The following is a 17,285-nucleotide window of genomic DNA, read 5'->3' on the forward strand; positions in this document are numbered from 1 at the left end:
CTAAACAAAATGGCATTACTTTTTGACTCACCCTCGTAGATAGATATACAATGATCTTCCACGCTGTTTCTGTCTATCAAAGCCACTCAGGAGGCACTGGTTGACCCAGGGCTATATTAGACGGCACTTAGTTAGTTAGTTAATTTTTTGGTTCAAAAAGCAAAAAGCAAGGCCATGTAGGGGGACATGGAGTTATGTACAGGGTGGTATTCATGTAAAGAGTTCAGGCCACTTGAGGTCAAGGGAGACTTTGAACCGAGCGGTCGTCGGCATCTTCAAAAAGCAAGGCCATGTAGGGGGACATGGAGTTATGTACAGGGTGGTATTCATGTAAAGAGTTCAGGCCACTTGAGGCCAAGGGAGACTTTGAACCAAGCGGTCGTCGGCATCTTCACCATCTCGTCCGGCAGCTTATTCCATGGATCCGCAACCCGGACGGAGAAAGCCCCTTTCAAGGTGTTGTGCAGTGAGATGGAACCTGAAGCAATATGGTTGAAAAGCAGACTTCTTAACCATACAGCCACGCCAATATTATCAATATTTCAGGAGCCGTTGTAGTAATAGTTTTCTGCGTGGTTGTGTGTACCAGCTGTTACTATTTAGATACCAAGTTGGTACTGCACAGTTCAGTGAAAAAAATTATAGAATATTGATTTTAACGATTGTAGTACAAGGTTCTATTTTAGTAATTTCACAGTTCTCGGACCATGACTATGATCATCATCATCGTTGTCGTTATCATCATCATCATCATCATCATCATCATCATCATCATCATCATCATCATCATCATCATCATCATCATCATCATCATCGTCGTTGTCATCGTCGTCATCATCATCATCATCATTGCTGTCATCGCTTTAATGTCTGCTTTTTAGGTGCAGGTGTAGCTATGTGGTTAAGAGGTTCGCTTACCAACCACATGGCTGTGGGTTCAGCCCCACTGCACAGCACTTAGGGCAAGTGTCTTTTGCTATAACCCAGGGGGTAGTCAAAGCCTTGTGTGTGGATTTGGTTGATGAACAGGGCAGAGCACTAGATGCCCAACTAAAAAAAAGTGGCGGTGAGCTGGTAGAATCGTTAGCACGCCGGGCGAAATTCTTAGCGGTATTTCGTCTGCCACTACGTTCTGAGTTCAAATTCCACCGAGGTCGACTTTGCCTTTCATCGTTTCGGGGTCGATTAAATAAGTACCAGTTACGCACTGGGGTCGATATAGTCGACTTAATCCATCTGTCTGTCCTTGTTTGTCATCTCTGTGTTTAGCCCTCTTGTGGGTAATAAAGAAATAGATATTTCGTCTGCCGCTATGTTCTGAGTTCAAATTCCGCCGAGGTCGACTTTGCCTTTCATCCTTTCGGGGTCGATTAAATAAGTACCAGTTACGCACTGGGATCGGTATAATCGACTTAATCTCTTTGTCTGTCCTTGTTTGTCCTCTCTGTGTTTAGCCCCTTATGCGTAGTAAAGAAATAGGAAACTAAAAGAAGCTCATTAAATGTATGTGTGTGTGTCTATGCGAATGTATGTTTGTGTCTGTTTGTCTTGACATTCACGCCATTGCTGTAAATGTATGTTATTCATTTCCAATCTCCTACAAAAACATGTCTGGCCTTGGGAAAACCTTACCTTACTTGGAAAGAGGTGAAGGTTGGCAACCAACAAGAGGGACAAGTGGCTGTAGAAAAATCTACTTCAGTAAGGTCTGGCCAACCCATGGAAGCGTGGAAAAGTGGGCATTAAATGATATGGAGGATCTTCTGTGCTTGCATGTATCAGATGAGACAACACTTAAACAGGGTATGCTTTGGTTGGGTGCTCATCCTGTTGCTAACCCTAACATGTTTCCAAATGAGGTAACAATCCTCAGTTATCAAGCCGCAAATGGCCCAGACATGGTTTATGCACAGAATTATATGTGCAATGTCAGTGTGCATGTTCGACAGAGTGTGTGGAAGCACTCTGTCGGTTACGACGACGAGGGTTCCGGTTGATCCGATCAACGGAACAGCCTGCTCGTGAAATTAACGTGTAAGTGGCTGAGCACTCCACAGACACGTGTACCCTTAACGTAGTTCTCGGGGATATTCAGCGTGACACAGAGAGTGACAAGGCCGGCCCTTTGAAATACAGGTACAACAGAAACAGGAAGTAAGAGTGAGAGAAAGTTGTGGTGAAAGAGTACAGCAGGGATCACCACCATCCCCTGCCGGAGCCTCGTGGAGCTTTTAGGTGTTTTCGCTCAATAAACACTCACAATGCCCGGTCTGGGAATCGAAACCGCGATCCTACGACCGCGAGTCCGCTGCCCTAACCACTGGGCCATTGCGCCTCCTCGACAGAGTGTAAGCATCTTGAGACAAAAGTTAGGCATAAGAGGCATCAGATGTGGTGTGCAAGAGAGACGACTGCGCTGGTATGGTCATGTGATGCATATGGATGAGGACAGATGTGTGAAGAAATGCCGATCTTTATCTGTGGATGGAACCTGTGGTAGAGGCAGACCCAGGAAGTCATGCTTTCTAAGTGATTTATCAATACTAGCAGATGACAATGTTTCTCTAAAAGAAATGGAGAAACTTTCAAAATACAAAGATCTGGAAACAGAGGTAACTTGAATGTGGAGTCTAAATACAGAAGCCATTCCTATTATTGTTAAGGTGCATTAGGTATGATGAAAAAATATTCAGACAAATACATAATAAAAATACCAGGACTTACAAACAGATATATATTTCTTTACTACCCACAAGGGGCTAAACACAGAGGGGACAAACAAGGACAGACAAAGCGATTAAGTCGATTCCATCGACCCCAGTGCGTAACTGGTACTTAATTTGTCGACCCTGAAAGGATGAAAGGCAAAGTCAACCTCGGCGGAATTTGAACTCAGAACGTAATGGCAGACGAAATACAGCTACGCATTTCGCCCGGCGTGCTACCGTTTCTGCCAGCTCGCCAAAATTGCACTACTAGGCACCACACAACCATCCTATGTAAAACACTTTCAATACAGTGAAAACAAGAACACCACAACAAACCACAGCACATACCCAAGGCACACAGAGCTGTGCTTGGTAGTGTAGTGAAAGCATGTGATAAAAATAAGACTACTGAATAATAATAATGATAATGGTGGTGGAGGTGGTGGTGGTGGTGGTGGTGGTGGTAACGGTGGTGGTGATGATGCTGCTGCTGCTGCTGGTGGCGGTGGTGGTGGTGGTAGAGGTGGTGGTGGTGGTGGTAGTAGAGGTGGTGGTGGTGGTGGTGGTGGTAGAGGTGGTGGTGGTGGTGGTGGTGGTAGAGGTGGTGGTGGTGGTGGTAGTAGAGGTGGTGGTGGTGGTGGTGGTGGTGGTAGTAGAGGTGGTGGTGGTGGTGGTGGTGGTAGTAGAGGTGGTGGTGGTGGTGGTGGTAGAGGTGGTGGTGGTGGTGGTGGTAGTAGAGGTGGGGGGCAGGGGCAGGGGGGCAATGATGATGACCCATTGACTTTAACCAAGCATGTTTACAAGCGATGTTCTCTTTCTCTGCTTCAGTTTCTTGGCTTTCCTCCAAGAATGTTGGCCTGTTGCTACTTAAGTAATTAAAAAAAAACAGAAAATGTTATTCTGCCGCTAGTTAAGTGATTAATTTGGTTTACTCATCTGAATATTTTTAACCAGGAAATCATTAAAATTGAGAAGAAAGACATCCATCACATCAAGATACATGCACCTTGGGAAGTATTGTGTTACTACGCTGAAGATCTGAGCTTTCGAGCACCTCTACAGGTTTGTGCCACCATTCTTTGCTCTTTCTTCATCTCTCACCCCATCTCTCTCTCTCTCTTTACTCTCTTTACTCTTTTACTTGTTTCAGTCATTTGACTGCGGCCATGCTGGAGCACCGCCTTTTAGTCGAGCAAATCGACCCCGGGACTTATTCTTTGTAAGCCCAGTACTTATTCTATCGGTCTCTTTTGCCGAACCGCTAAGTGACGGGGGACGTAAACACACCAGCATCGGTTGTCAAGCAATGCTAGGGGGACAAACACAGACACACACACACACACATATACATATATATACATATATACAACAGGCTTCTTTCAGTTTCCGTCTACCAAATCCACTCACAAGGCATTGGTCGGCCCGGGGCTATAGCAGAAGACACTTGCTCAAGATGCCATGCAGTGGGACTGAACCCGGAACCATGTGGTTAGTTAGCAAGCTACTTACCACACAGCCACTCCTGCGCCTATGTATATATATATATAATAATTATTATTTGAAGGAACTTTTTGTAACTTTTCTATTATATGTAATTTTCTAGATGGTGTAATTTAATTATTCATTTTGAATTGATAAAAGGTGGTTTTTTTCTAATATTTTAAATGGTGGTGCCCCAGCATGGCCACAGCTCGTGAGCTGAAACTAGATAAAATAAAATAAAATAAAATATGAACGCCATTATGGACCGTTAGCTCCTACACACATTTTTTTCTCTCCTTGTTTCTTTTCTGTATATCTTTCTGTAGAAGAGCATAGGCTCGAAACGTAAAAGACTTGTTCTAATACATTTGTTTGTTTGTACTCCACCTGCCTTCGTCTTTTGTTTATTTTTGTAAACCTTCCCGTTATATATATATATATATATATATATAGGGTATTACCATTTCACTGTATTACTGTTTCACTGTATTTCCATTTCAGGCCCATCCCCATCCTATCACGAATTGGTCTGCTGCAGTGCTTGAAATGTTTAAGATACCAAATATAATGGATCAAGATGTTCCAAACCAACCAACAGACTACTACACTTGCCAATTCAAAATCAGCAAAATTGATAAGTAAGTCTCAAAACCACTACATCACGTGATTTTCCCACTACTTCCGTTAAAAAGTTGAAATACATACATACATATATCTTTATATATAAAAGTGAGGTTGTGTGTCTGTCTCCTACGATTTAGATTCCTAACTACTCCCACATTTTGCGGTGCAGTTTGACCAAATTCGGGTATCTTATAGTCGTGATTCATATCGAACTCTTCTGGGTATTAGCGCGCGTCTACGATGAGTCTACGATTAAAAAAAAAATTTACCATCATTTTTTTCCATTTTAATGCATTTTTTACGCTATTATATAAGGGAAGTAACTCTCTAAAAATGTCTACGATGAGTCAACGATTTAAAAAAAAATTTACCATCATTTTTTTTCTATTTTTAATGCATTTTTTTGCTATTTTTTGGCTATAACTATCTAAAAATGCTTATATAGTTATTTCTCTTACAAACCCGAGCAATGCCGGGCGATACTGCTAGTAGTATATATAAATTAATAAATAAATAAAACATATGCATATATACATACATATATGTACGTACCTACCTCTACATGTATATATACATGCATATACGGGTACAGGACACCAAAAAAACGTCGACCACAATGAGAAACGAAAACATAAACACAAAACCAAGGAACTGGACATTTTTCTTAAACAACGAAAAAATAGAGTACAGGACATACAAAACAAGGAAAAATCCCCTACTTCAGTCGCCTTTGTTTCATCTACCCCACGTTTTGAAGGTCAAGGCGATACATGACTTTAATGAAACTTTCCTTCCCGTGAAAATCAAATTGAATAAAATTTGAGATTTTTTTGCGGCAGGGTAAAAATGGTAACAAATAGATGTAGTCATAAAATGACAGAGAAATAGTTTGATAAAATTTTATTTAACAATAAGAAAATTCTAATATCTCAACAAATTGTTTCGTAGCTGAAAAACATGTGAATAATTTATATTATTATATTTGATAATAAATAAATTACTTTTCTTCACTTGAGGACATAGCTTAAATTCTGCATTATTTTGAAGAATGTTTTTGCATCTTGAGGCCTCACTAAGGAAATGACTAGCGACCGAGACTTTTGGAAATATGCTGTGCTTGAGAAGACCCGGCAAGCCAAATGAGACCATAACCTGTGGCCTATGCCAGGAGCGTAACCAGCCCGCTTTTGTGTACCTTTTCCTTCTTTGGTCACTTGTTGAGGCAAATGAAATCAAAATCAAAATCTAATTCAATGACCGGCATCTGTGCTAGCTGGGTGCAAAGAGCACCATATGAGTGTGATCGTTGACAGAGCGGCTAACCGGCTTCCATGCCAGTGGCATATAAAAGGGCACCATTCGAGTATGATCGTTACCAACGTCGCCTAACTGGCACTTGTGCCTGTGCTAGTAGGGTGCCAAGAGCACCATCCGAGCGTGATCGTTGCCAGAGCAGCCAACTGGCTTCCATACCCGTGGCACGTAAAAGGGCACCATTCGAGCGTGATCGCTACCAATGTTGCTTTACTGGCACCTGTGCCAGGGGCACATGTAAAAAGATTCGAGCGAGGTCATTGCCAGTACCGCCTGACTGGCCTCCGTGCTGGTGGCACGTAAAAAGCACCCGCTACACTCTCGGAGTGGTTGGCATTAGGAAAGGCATCCAGCTGTAGAAACTCTGCCAGATCAAGATTGGAGCCTGGTGCAGCCATCTGGTTTGCCAGCCCTCAGTCAAAATCGTCTGCCCCATGCTAGCATGGAAAGCGGACGTTAAACGATGATGATGATGATGCACATTAATGCCAGGTTGTAAGTAATTTATTCCTTATTAAATATAATGATATACATTACTTGCATGCTTTTAAGTTATGAAACAATTTGTCCTGATAGTCATTTCTCTGTCATTTATGACCGTATACACTCCTTATCGTTTTCTCTTGCTGTGTACTATGCATTCTATGTGTTTTGGAGAATGATATAATAGGGAGCTCTTTTTATGAGTACTACCAGATTACTTGAATCCATATACTGTGACTTAAGTGTATATATATATATATATATATATATGTGTGTGTGTATAAGCACAGGAGTGGCTGTGTGGTAAGTAGCTTGCTTATCAACCACATGGTTCCAAGTTCAGTCCCACAGCATGGCACCTTGGGCAAGTGTCTTCTTCTATAGCCTCGGGCCGTCCAAAGCTTTCTGAGTGGATTTAGCAGATGGAAACTGGAAGAAGCCCGTTGTATATATATATATATATTATTTTATTTTTATTTATTTTCACTTCACTTCACTTCTCGACCAATCATACATGTTTTCCTATCTGTTGTTATTTATCTATCTAACTATTGTATCTAATTTCTCCTCTATTAACTCTCTGCCCGACCAAGTCTCGCTCTATCATCCTTTTTCAACCTTCGCGCGTATTCGCGGTGCACCCACCCTGCCCACCCCCACCACCAATACCGATATCTCTATATTTTTGCTCCATCTATACCGGATGTTGTTTCTCCCACCACCATTATAGGTGTCTACTCTTCGAATGCCCCCTCCTCAATACGCTATTTCACCATGCATTACCCTCTATCCTACGTTCTACTTGCCTAAGAACCTGTCATCATTCCTCTGAACCACCCCTCCCCACTGGTGCTCCCCTATATTTCTGCACCCCCCCCATAAAAAGCACCATCCGAACGTGGCCGATGCCAGACCCCTCTGGCACCTGTGCAGGTGGCACGTAAAAAACACCCACTACACTCGCGGAGTGGTTGGCGTTAGGAAGGGCATCCAGCTGTAGAAACACTGCCAGACTAGACTGGAGCCTGGGGCAGTCCCTAGCTCCCCAGACCCCGGTCGAAACCGTCCAACCCGTGCTAGCGCGGAAAACGGACGTTAAACGATGATGATGATGATGATGATGATGATATATATATATATATATATGTATAGAAATTAAATATAAATTAGAAAATGGGACAAGAACGCAAAAACACACAAAGAGACGGCACAAAAAAACAGACGGGTCATTCGAAGCCTCTAATCTTCAGTCGGGAACCGGATCATCTTAGCAATTTCGGCTGATTAATCCTCGATATCGCTCTGATACGGCCAGCCCCAAAGAAAAACTAAGCTACGGGCATTAGATTTCTTGGAAAGAGGATCAAATGTATACGAAACAAGGACAGGATGCCACACGAATATAAATACAAGAAACAAAAAATAGAAATAAAAAACAAGAGTGTGTGTGTGTGTGTGTGTGTGTGTGTGTGTGTGTGTTTGTTTGTGTGTGTGTGTGTATGTGTTTGTGTGTGTGTGTGTGTGTTTGTGTGTGTGTGTGTTTGTGTGTGTGTGTATGTGTTTGTGTGTGTTTGTGTGTGTGTGTTGTGTGTGTGTGTGTGTGTGTGTGTGTGTGTGTGTGTGTGTGTGTGTGATGTTTTGATGGTAACCCTTTCGAGTCTCAGTTTTCTCTTTGCTCTTCAGATTCCTGGGAAGTGATGACCACCTCAACTTCTTCACAAGCACCCAGCGCAGTGCGGCTGTCTGGGAGATTCTCTCCACCACCGTTTATGGTCGGCGGAAAAAGGCAGAAATCGGCATTGAGAGAATGATTGATGAGAAGATCGTCTCCGACGCATTCCCCTTGCATGACGTGAGTACAACCAACCAAAATTATTCTCTGTGTGTCTGGAAGATTCTTCAAAGTTCCTCTGATTAATTTTTTTTTTCACAATTCATTCAAAACGATTCCCTGTTTGGAAGATTCTTTTTTTACTTAATTTTTGAGAGCGGTCAGGTTCATTTTTAGTATTCTCAAATCAAATCAAATCAAACCAAATCAAAATAGATGAACATCAATGGAATTTGTATCCTTGTGGTACCAGTGCCGGTGGCACATAAGAAAACCATCCGAACGTGACCGTAGCCAGTACCGCATCGACTGGCCTCCGTGCTGTGAGCACATAACAAACACCATCCGAGCGTGGCCGTTCGCCAGCCTCGTCTGGCACCTGTGTCGGTGGCACATAAGAAAACACCATCCGAGCGTGGCCGTCTGGCACCTGTGTCGGTGGCACATAAAAAACACCATCTGAGCGTGGCCGTCTGCCAGCCTCGTCTGGCACCTGTGTCGGTGGCACATAAAATCACCCACTACACTCTCGGAGTGGTTGGCGTTAGGAAGGGCATCCAGCTGTAGAAACACTGCCAGATCTGACTGGCCTGGTGCAGCCTTCGGGCTCCCCAGACCCCAGTTGAACCGTCCAACCCATGCTAGTATGGAAAGTGGACGTTAAATGATGATGATGATGATTTATGAGAGCAGTTGAGTTTATTTCAGATCTTCTCATCTTAAAAATCCTCTCTGGCTCATCGTTGAGGGGACATTGGTGTTGCCGGACGAAATTCGTAGCCGTATTTCGTCTGTCGTTACGTTCCGAGTTCAAATTCCGCCGAGGTTGACTTTGCCTTTCATCCTTTCGGGGTCGATAAATTAAGTACCAGTTACGCACTGGGGTCGATGTAGTCGACTTAATCCCTTTGTCTGTCCTTGTTTGTCCCCTCTGTGTTTAGCCCCTTGTGGGTAGTAAAGAAACAGATATTAGTTTTAATATTCTTTTTTCCTCAATGTGAAAATCTATAAATTTCAAAATTTCAAGACAGATTTTTCTTTTCCTTTGACAGGGGCCTTACCATATGCCACAAGAACCCTATAACCCTGAAAATCTAAACATGAGACAGATCCTGTACAAGTACTGGGCACGCTGGGGTTGCTGGTATAAATATCAACCCCTTGACCACATACGATTTTATTTTGGGGAAAAAGTCGCCATTTATTTTGCATGGTTGGGTAAGTATTCTTGTCTTCTTTTACTTGTTTTAGTCATTTGAGTGCGGCCATGCTGGAGCACCACCTTTAGTCAAGTAAATCAGCTCCAGGACTTATTCTTTGTAAGCCTAGCACTTATTCTATCGGTTGCTTTTGCCGAACCACTGAGTTACAGAGACATTGGTTGTCAAGCAATGCTGGGGCAAACACAGACACACAAACATATATATATATATATTTTTTTTTTTTCTTTTACTTGTTTCAGTCATTTGACTGTGGCCATGCTGGAGCACCGCCTTTAGTCGAGCAAATCGACCCCGGGACTTATTCTTTGTAAACCCAGTACTTATTCTATCGGTCTCTTTTGCCAAACCGCTAAGTGACGGGGACGTAAACACACCAGCATCGGTTATCAAGCAATGCTAGGGGGACAAACACAGACACACAAACACACACACGCATATATACATATATATATACATATATACGACAGGCTTCTTTCAGTTTCCGTCTACCAAATCCACTCACAAGGCATTGGTCGGCCCGGGGCTATAGTAGAAGACACTTGCCCAAGATGCCACGCAGTGGGACTGAACCCGGAACCATGTGGTTGGTTAGCAAGCTACTTACCACACAGCCACTCCTGTATATATATATATATATATATACAATGGGCTTCTTTTAGTTTCCATCTACCAAATCCACTCACAAGGCTTTGGTTGGCCTAAGGCTACAGTAGAAGACGCTTGCACCAGGTGCCAGGCAGTGGGACTGAACCCGGAACCATGTGGTTGGTTAGCAAGCTACTTACCACAACTGCACCTATTCTTTTCTTTTATTTGTTTCAGTCATTTGACTGTGGCCATGCTGGAGCACTGCCTTTAGTTGAAGAAATCGACCCCAGGACTTATTCTTTGTAAGCCTAGTACTTATTCTATCGGTCTCTCTTTTGCTGAACCACTAAGTTACGGGGACGTAAACACACCGTCATTGGTTATCAAGCGATGTTGTGGGGACAAACGTAGATCCATACACACACATACAGACACACAGACACACGCTCACACACACACACATACACCCACCCACACACCCACACACACACACACACACACACACACACACATGTACAATGGGCTTCTTTCAGTTTCCGTCTACCAAATCCACTCACAAGCTTTGGTTGGCCCGAGGCTACAGTAGAAGATATTTGCCCAAGGTGCCACACAGTGGGACTGAACCTGGAACCATGTGGTTGATAAGCAAGCTTTTTAACCACACAGCCACCCCTGCACCTATGCTGATAATCTAGAGACAACTTATGCTAATTGGTAGATTTCAGTTGTTGAGGATGCAACGTAAGCTTTTTTAAACACTCAGCTATATCTGCACCTGATATTTGCATTAAAAAAATGAAAATAGAAAAACAAATACAAAAATAAAGTAAACAAATAAAAGACCAGACATCATCATCATCATCATCATCGTCGTCATCGTCGTCGTCATTTAACGTCTGCTTTCCATGCTGTCATGGGTTGGACGGTTTGATTGAGGACTGGAAAGCCAGGAGGCTGCACCAGGCTCCAATCTGATCTGGCAAGGTTTCTACAGCTGGATGCCCTTCCTAACGCCAACCACTCCGTGAGTGTAGTGGGTGCTTTTATGTGCCACCGGCACAAGTGCCAGCGAGGTAGTACTGGCATCAACCACGCTCAAATGGCACTTTTTATGTGCCACCGACATGGGTGCCAGTCAGGCGGCACTGGCATCAATCACACTAGAATGGTGCTCTTTACGTGCCACTAGCATCGATCTATATTCTTTTTATTCTTTTACTTGTCTCAGTCATTTGACTGCGGCCATGCTGGAGCACCACCTTGAAAAGTTGTTTTTTTTTCAGTCAAACAAATCAACCCCAGGACTTATTTCTGAAGCACAGTACCTATTTTATCAGTTCCCTTTTGCCAAACCGCTAAGTTACAGAGATGTAAACACACTGCCACTGGTTGACAGGGTGCAGTAATGGAAGGTGAGACAAACACAGACACAAAGACACACACTCATAAATATACACATATATATACGACGGGCTTCTTTCAGTTTCCTTCTACTAAATCCACTCGCAAGGCTTTGGTCAGCCTGGAGCTATTAATCGTTTCACTTGTCTTTCACAGGTTTCTACACTGGATGGCTCTTACCTGCTGCTGTTGTTGGATTACTAGTATTCCTTTCAGGGGCTTTCAATATCAGCGCAAACCCCATCGCGTAAGCATTTTTTAATTCATTAACTCTGGTCCTTGAATAATAAGATTTTCATTTCATTTCATTTCATTTGAGTTTGAGTCCATGCTCAGGCCAAGTCGAAGACTCCACCCTCAGAGTCTGGTGTGGTTGCCAGGTTGTATTCTCTGTTTAATTTTGACATGTGTAGGAGCGAGTTTGAGTCAGTTTGTGCTCGTTGTGTATATCCTGGGAGATGGGGTTCATCTCTAATGGTGCTTAAGTATCTATCCAGCTGCAATTTGAATGATTCCACACTGCATCCTGATTCATAATAATAATTATCATCGTCATTGTCGTTTAATGTCTGCTTTCCATGCTGGCATGGGTTGGATGCTTTGACTGGGAACCGGTAAGCCTGGAGGCTACACCAGGCTCCAATCTGATTTGGCAAGGTAGTTATGATGGGTATACTGGGCTTCATATATTTGTACCCCAATGTCACTTTGGCGGCATGCACTACTCTCTCACTCAATAATAATAATAATAATAAAAGATGGGCTACAGCAAATATTCTGCTCAATACCATAGATTTGCATGTCAGTTGTTTGACCGTAACCAGTTGAGCATGTCCCTTAGTGGCTGACGATATGTGCATCTCTGATCACAAGCAGAAGTAGTTGGGGAGCATCATAGCTGTGTGTTGAGAGGGATTCTTTGGGGTTTGGATAATTCACTTTTGGAACCATGGGTGTTTCGTTCAACATCCTTAAACATCCCTTATTCAGGGACCTTTTGAGTGGGATGGGTTACTCGACCAGAAGAAAATTCTAACTAGGCTGTTTATCTTGATATAAGATCACCATGTCCTGCACATATGGTTGTGATGCATGTGCCTGGTGTACCCTTATTAGACGGGTAGTCATGATGGGTATACTGGGCTTCGTATATTTTACCCCAGTGTCACTTTGATGGCTTGCACTGCTCTCTCACTCAATAATAATAATAATAATAATAATAATAATAATAATAATAATAATAAAAGATGGGCTACAGCAAATATTCTGCTCAATGCCACAGATTTGCCTGTCAGTTGTTTGACCGTAACCAGTTGACCATGTCCCTTGGTGGCTGACGATATGTGCATCTCTGATCACGAGCAGAAGTAGTGGGGGGAAATGTATCAAGGCTGACAAGAAGCATTGCTGCTTCCTAGGGCTAAATAGCAGTAATATTATTATCTTCATGGGACTGTCACATTAAGTTGACAGCATACAACTATTTTTTCCTTAATTTGCTTTTTTCCTTCTTTTTCATTATTATCCACCCAACCAACCCAATATTTCACCTTTCCCTTCTCTTGCCCTTTTTTTGCCATATTTGGCTACTCCGTTTTTTCTTTCCTTATTTCCCCTTTTTTTTCTTTCTTTTCCATTATTCCTTCCTCCTTTTTCTCTAATTCTATCATCTTTTCCTTCTCGCTTTCTTTTTCAATTTGTTTCCTTCTCTTTCATTTTTATTCTTCTTCCATCCTTCTTCTTTCTTCTTCCTTTCTTCCAATCCCTCCTTCCTTCCTTCCTTCCTTCCTTCCTTCCTTCCTTCCTTCCTTCCTTCCTGCCTTCCTTTCCTTCCTTCATTCCTCCTTCCTTCTTTCCTTCCTTCCTTCCTTCTTCCTTCCTTCCTTTCTTCCTTCCTCCTTCCTTCCTCCTTCTCTTCCTTCCTTTCCTTCCTTCCTTCCTTTCCTTCCTCTCCTTCTTTCCCTTCCTTCCTTCCTTCCTTCCTTCCTTTCCTTCTTTCCTTCTTTCTTCTTTCCTTCCTTCCTTCCTTCTTCTCTTCCTTTCTTTTTTCCTTCCTTCCTTCTTCTCGTTCCCCTTCCTTCTTCCTTCCTTCCTTCTTCCTTCCTTCTCTTCCCTTCTTCCTTCCTTCTTCTTTCCTTCCTTCCTTCTTTCCTTCTTCCTTCTTTCCTTCCTTTCTTTTCTTTCCTTCCTTCCTTTCCTTCTTTTTTCCTTCCTTCCTTCCTTCCTTCCTTCCTTCCTTCTTTCCTTCCTCTCTTCCTTCTTTCCTTCCTTCTTTCCTTCCTTCCTTCCTTCCTTCCTTCCTTCCATCCTTCCTTTCTTCTTTCTTTCCTTCCTTCTTTCCTTCCTTCCTTCCTTTCCTTCCTTCCTTCTTTCCTTCCTTCCTTCCTTCCTTCCTTCTATCCTTCCTTTCTTCTTTCTTTCCTTCCTTCCTTCTTTCCTTCCTTCCATCCTTCCTTCTTTCAATCCTCCCTTCTTTCCTTCCTTCCTTCCATCCTTTCTTCTTTCCTTCCTTCCTTCGTTCGTTCGTTCGTTCGTTCGTTCCTTCTTTCCTTCCTTCCTTCTTTCCTTCCTTCTTTCCTTCCTTCTTTCCTTCCTTCCTTCCTTCTTTCCTTCCTTCCTTCCTCTTCCTTCCTTCCTTTTCCTTCCTTCCTTCCTTCCTTCCTTCCTTCCTCTTTCTTCCTCCTTCCTTCCTTCTTTCCTTCTTTCCTTCCTTTCTTCCTTCTTTCCTTCCTTCCTTCCTTCTTCTTCCTTCCTTCCTTCTCTTCCTTCCTTCCTTCCTTCTTTTCCTTCCTTCCTTCCTTCCTTCTTTCCTTCCTTCTTTCCTTCTTTCCCTTCCTTCCTTCCTTCTTTCCTTCCTTCCTTCTTTCCTTCCTTCTTTCCTCCTTCCTTTCCTTCCTTCCTTCCTTCCTTCCTTCCTTTCCTTCCTTCCTTCCTTCCTTCCTTTCTTCCTTCTTTCCTTCCTTCCTTCCTTTCCTTCCTTCTTCCTTCCTTCCTTTTCCTTCCTTTCCTTCCTCCTTCCTTCCTTCTTTCCTTCCTCTCTTCCTTCTTTCCTTCCTTCCTTCTTTCCTTCCTTCCTCCCTTCCCTCTTTCCTTCCTTCTTTTTTCCTTCCTCTTCCTTCCTTCCTTCCTTTCCTTCCTTCTTTCCTTCCTTTCCTTTCCTTCTTTCCTCCTTCCTTCCTTTTTCCTTCCTTCTTTCCTTCCTTCCTTCCTTTCTTCCTTCCCTCCTTCCTTCCTTCTTTCCTTCCTTCCTCTCTTCCTCCTCTTCCTTCCTTCTTTCCTTCCTTCTTCTTTCCTTCCTTCCTCCCTTCCCTCTTTCCTTCCTTCTTTTCCTTCCTTTCCTTCTTCCTTCCTTTCCTTCCTTCTTCCTTCCTTCCTTCCTTTTCCTTCCTTCCTTCTTTCCTCCTTCTTCCTTCCTCCTTCCTCCTTCCTTCCTTCCTTCCTTTCCTTCCTTTCCTTCCTTCTTTCCCTTCCTTCCTTCTTTCCTTCCTTCCTTCCTTCCTTCCTTCTTTCCTTCCTCTCTTCCTTCTTTCCTTCCTTCTTTCCTTCCTTCCTTCCTTTCCTTCCTTCCTTCCTCCTTCCTTCTTCTTTCTTCCTTCCTTCTTTCCTTCCTTCCTTCTCTTTCTTCCTTCTTTCCTTCCTTCCTTCCTTCCTTCCTTCCTTCTATCCTTCCTTTCTCTTCTTCCTTCCTTCCTTCTTCTTCCTCCTTCCGCCTTCCTTCTATCCCTCCTTTCTTCTTTCTTCCTTCCTTCTTTCCTTCCTTCCTTTCCTTCCTTCCTTCCTTCCTTCCTTCCTCCTTCCTTCCTTTCCTTCCTTCCTCCTTCCTTCTTTTTTCCTTCCTTCCTTCCCTTCTTCTTTCCTCCCCTCCTCCTTCCTTCTTCCTTCCTTCTTTTCCTTCCTTCCTTCCTTCCTCTTCCTTCCTTCCTTCTTCCTTTCCTTCCTTCCTTCCTCCCCTCTTCCTTCCTTTTCCTTCCTTCTTCCTCCTTCCTTCCGTCTTCCTTTCCTTCTTTCTTCTTTCCTTCCTTCCTTCTTTCTTCCTTCCTTCCTCCTTCTTTCCTTCTCTTCCTTCCTTCCTTCCTTCCTTCTATCCTTCCTTCTTCTTTCCTTCCTTCCTCCTTTTCCTTCCTTCCTTCTTTCCTTCCTTCCTTCCTATCCTTCCTTCTATCCTCCTTCCTTTCTTCTTCTTTCCTTCCTTCTTTCCTTCCTTCTTCCTTCCTTCCTTCCTTCCTTCCTTCCTCCTCCTTCCTTTCCTTCCTCTTCCTTCTTTCCTTCCTTCCTTCCTTCCTTCCTTTCCTTCCTCTCTTCCTCCTTCCTCCTTCCTTCCTTCCTTCCTTCCTTCCTTCTTCCTTCCTTCCTCTCTTCCTTCCTTTTCCTTCCTTCTTTCCTTCCTTCCTCCTTGTTCCTCTTTCTCTTCTTCCTTCCTTCCTTCCTTCTTTCCTTCCTTCCCTTCCTCCTTCCTTCCTTCCTTCCTTCCTTCTCCTTCCTTCCTTCCTTCCTCTTCCTTCCTTCCTCCTTTCTTCCTCCTTCCTCCTCCTTCCTTCCTGCCTCCTTCCTTTCCTTCCTTCCTCCTTCTTCCTTCCTTCCTTCTTCCTTCCTTCCTCCTTCCTTCCTTCGTCCTTCCTTCCTCCTTCCTTCTTTCCTTCCTTCCTTCTTCCTTCCGTCCTTCCTTCCTTCCTTCCTTCTTTCCTTCCTTCCCCCTTTCCTTCCTCCATCCTGCCCCTCCCTTCCTTCTTTCCTCCTTCTTTTCCTTCCTTCCTTCCGTCCTTCCTTCCTTCTTTCCTTCCTTCCTTCCTTCCTTCTTTCCATCCTTCCATCCTTCCTTTCCTTTCCTTCCTTCCTTCCTTCCTTCCTTCCTTCCTTCCTTCCTTCTTCATTCATTCATTCATTCATTCTTTCCTTCCTTCCTCCCTTCCTTCCTCCCATCATTCATCTTCTCTCATCTTCTCATTACAGTAAACACATCTGTGAGAGCGGCACTGATTACAAGATGTGTCCCGTCTGTGACGAAGAAATCGGCTGCGAATTTTGGTACCTTTCAGACATTTGCATCTACTCAGAGATTTCGTACTTATTCGATCATCCTGGGACCGTATTCTATGCAGTTTTTGTCTCATTCTGGGGCAAGTATTTTCACCTTTCATTATTTTGAGTTACTGTATTCTATGGCTTACAAGTCGAATTTTTCTGACCAAAATTTACAGCCAAAATAGGTAAGGAGATTGGTGGAGCTCTGAGATTTATAAAGAATCAGTTATACAAAGCCTATACCTCTTTGACCCATTAATCTATGGTGTAGGCCTCTCTATGTTGCGCCATTTAACCCTTTCATTACCGTATTTCTGTTGAGATGCTCTGTGTTTCTTTCAATTACTTTAAATATAACAAAGAATTTAGTAAACTAACTTAGTTATCATTCAGCTAGTGTTAGGAACATAAATTGTGACTAAGGTTTGGTGGAAGATTTTAATTCAAAACTTAAGAAAACAAGACATTTGTACTACAGAGCCAGAGCCAGTTTCAGCTGGGTTGGTAACGAAAGGGTTAAGAATTGTTTCTCTATTATATATTTTAACCCTTTTGTTACCCTATTTCTATTGAGATGCTCTGTGTTTCTTTCAATTTATTTTAAATATA

At 43.0% G+C, this 17,285-nt stretch overlaps 1 protein-coding gene across 1 annotated transcript in view; it reads left to right on the forward strand.

Annotated features, from left to right (window-relative positions):
* The window catches only part of LOC115224682 (anoctamin-7), an 88,125-nt gene that overhangs the window by 29,670 nt on the left and 41,170 nt on the right, over nucleotides 1-17,285 (forward strand). The window contains exons 5-10 of the mRNA XM_036513833.1: nucleotides 3,663-3,770; nucleotides 4,692-4,828; nucleotides 8,295-8,463; nucleotides 9,495-9,660; nucleotides 11,811-11,901; nucleotides 16,605-16,771. Of these exons, the coding sequence (XP_036369726.1) occupies nucleotides 3,663-3,770; nucleotides 4,692-4,828; nucleotides 8,295-8,463; nucleotides 9,495-9,660; nucleotides 11,811-11,901; nucleotides 16,605-16,771 (838 nt within the window). The remainder of the gene's footprint in view (nucleotides 1-3,662; nucleotides 3,771-4,691; nucleotides 4,829-8,294; nucleotides 8,464-9,494; nucleotides 9,661-11,810; nucleotides 11,902-16,604; nucleotides 16,772-17,285) is intronic.

This window comes from Octopus sinensis, linkage group LG26 (assembly GCF_006345805.1).
Source record: "Octopus sinensis linkage group LG26, ASM634580v1, whole genome shotgun sequence".
Taxonomy (NCBI): domain Eukaryota; kingdom Metazoa; phylum Mollusca; class Cephalopoda; order Octopoda; family Octopodidae; genus Octopus; species Octopus sinensis.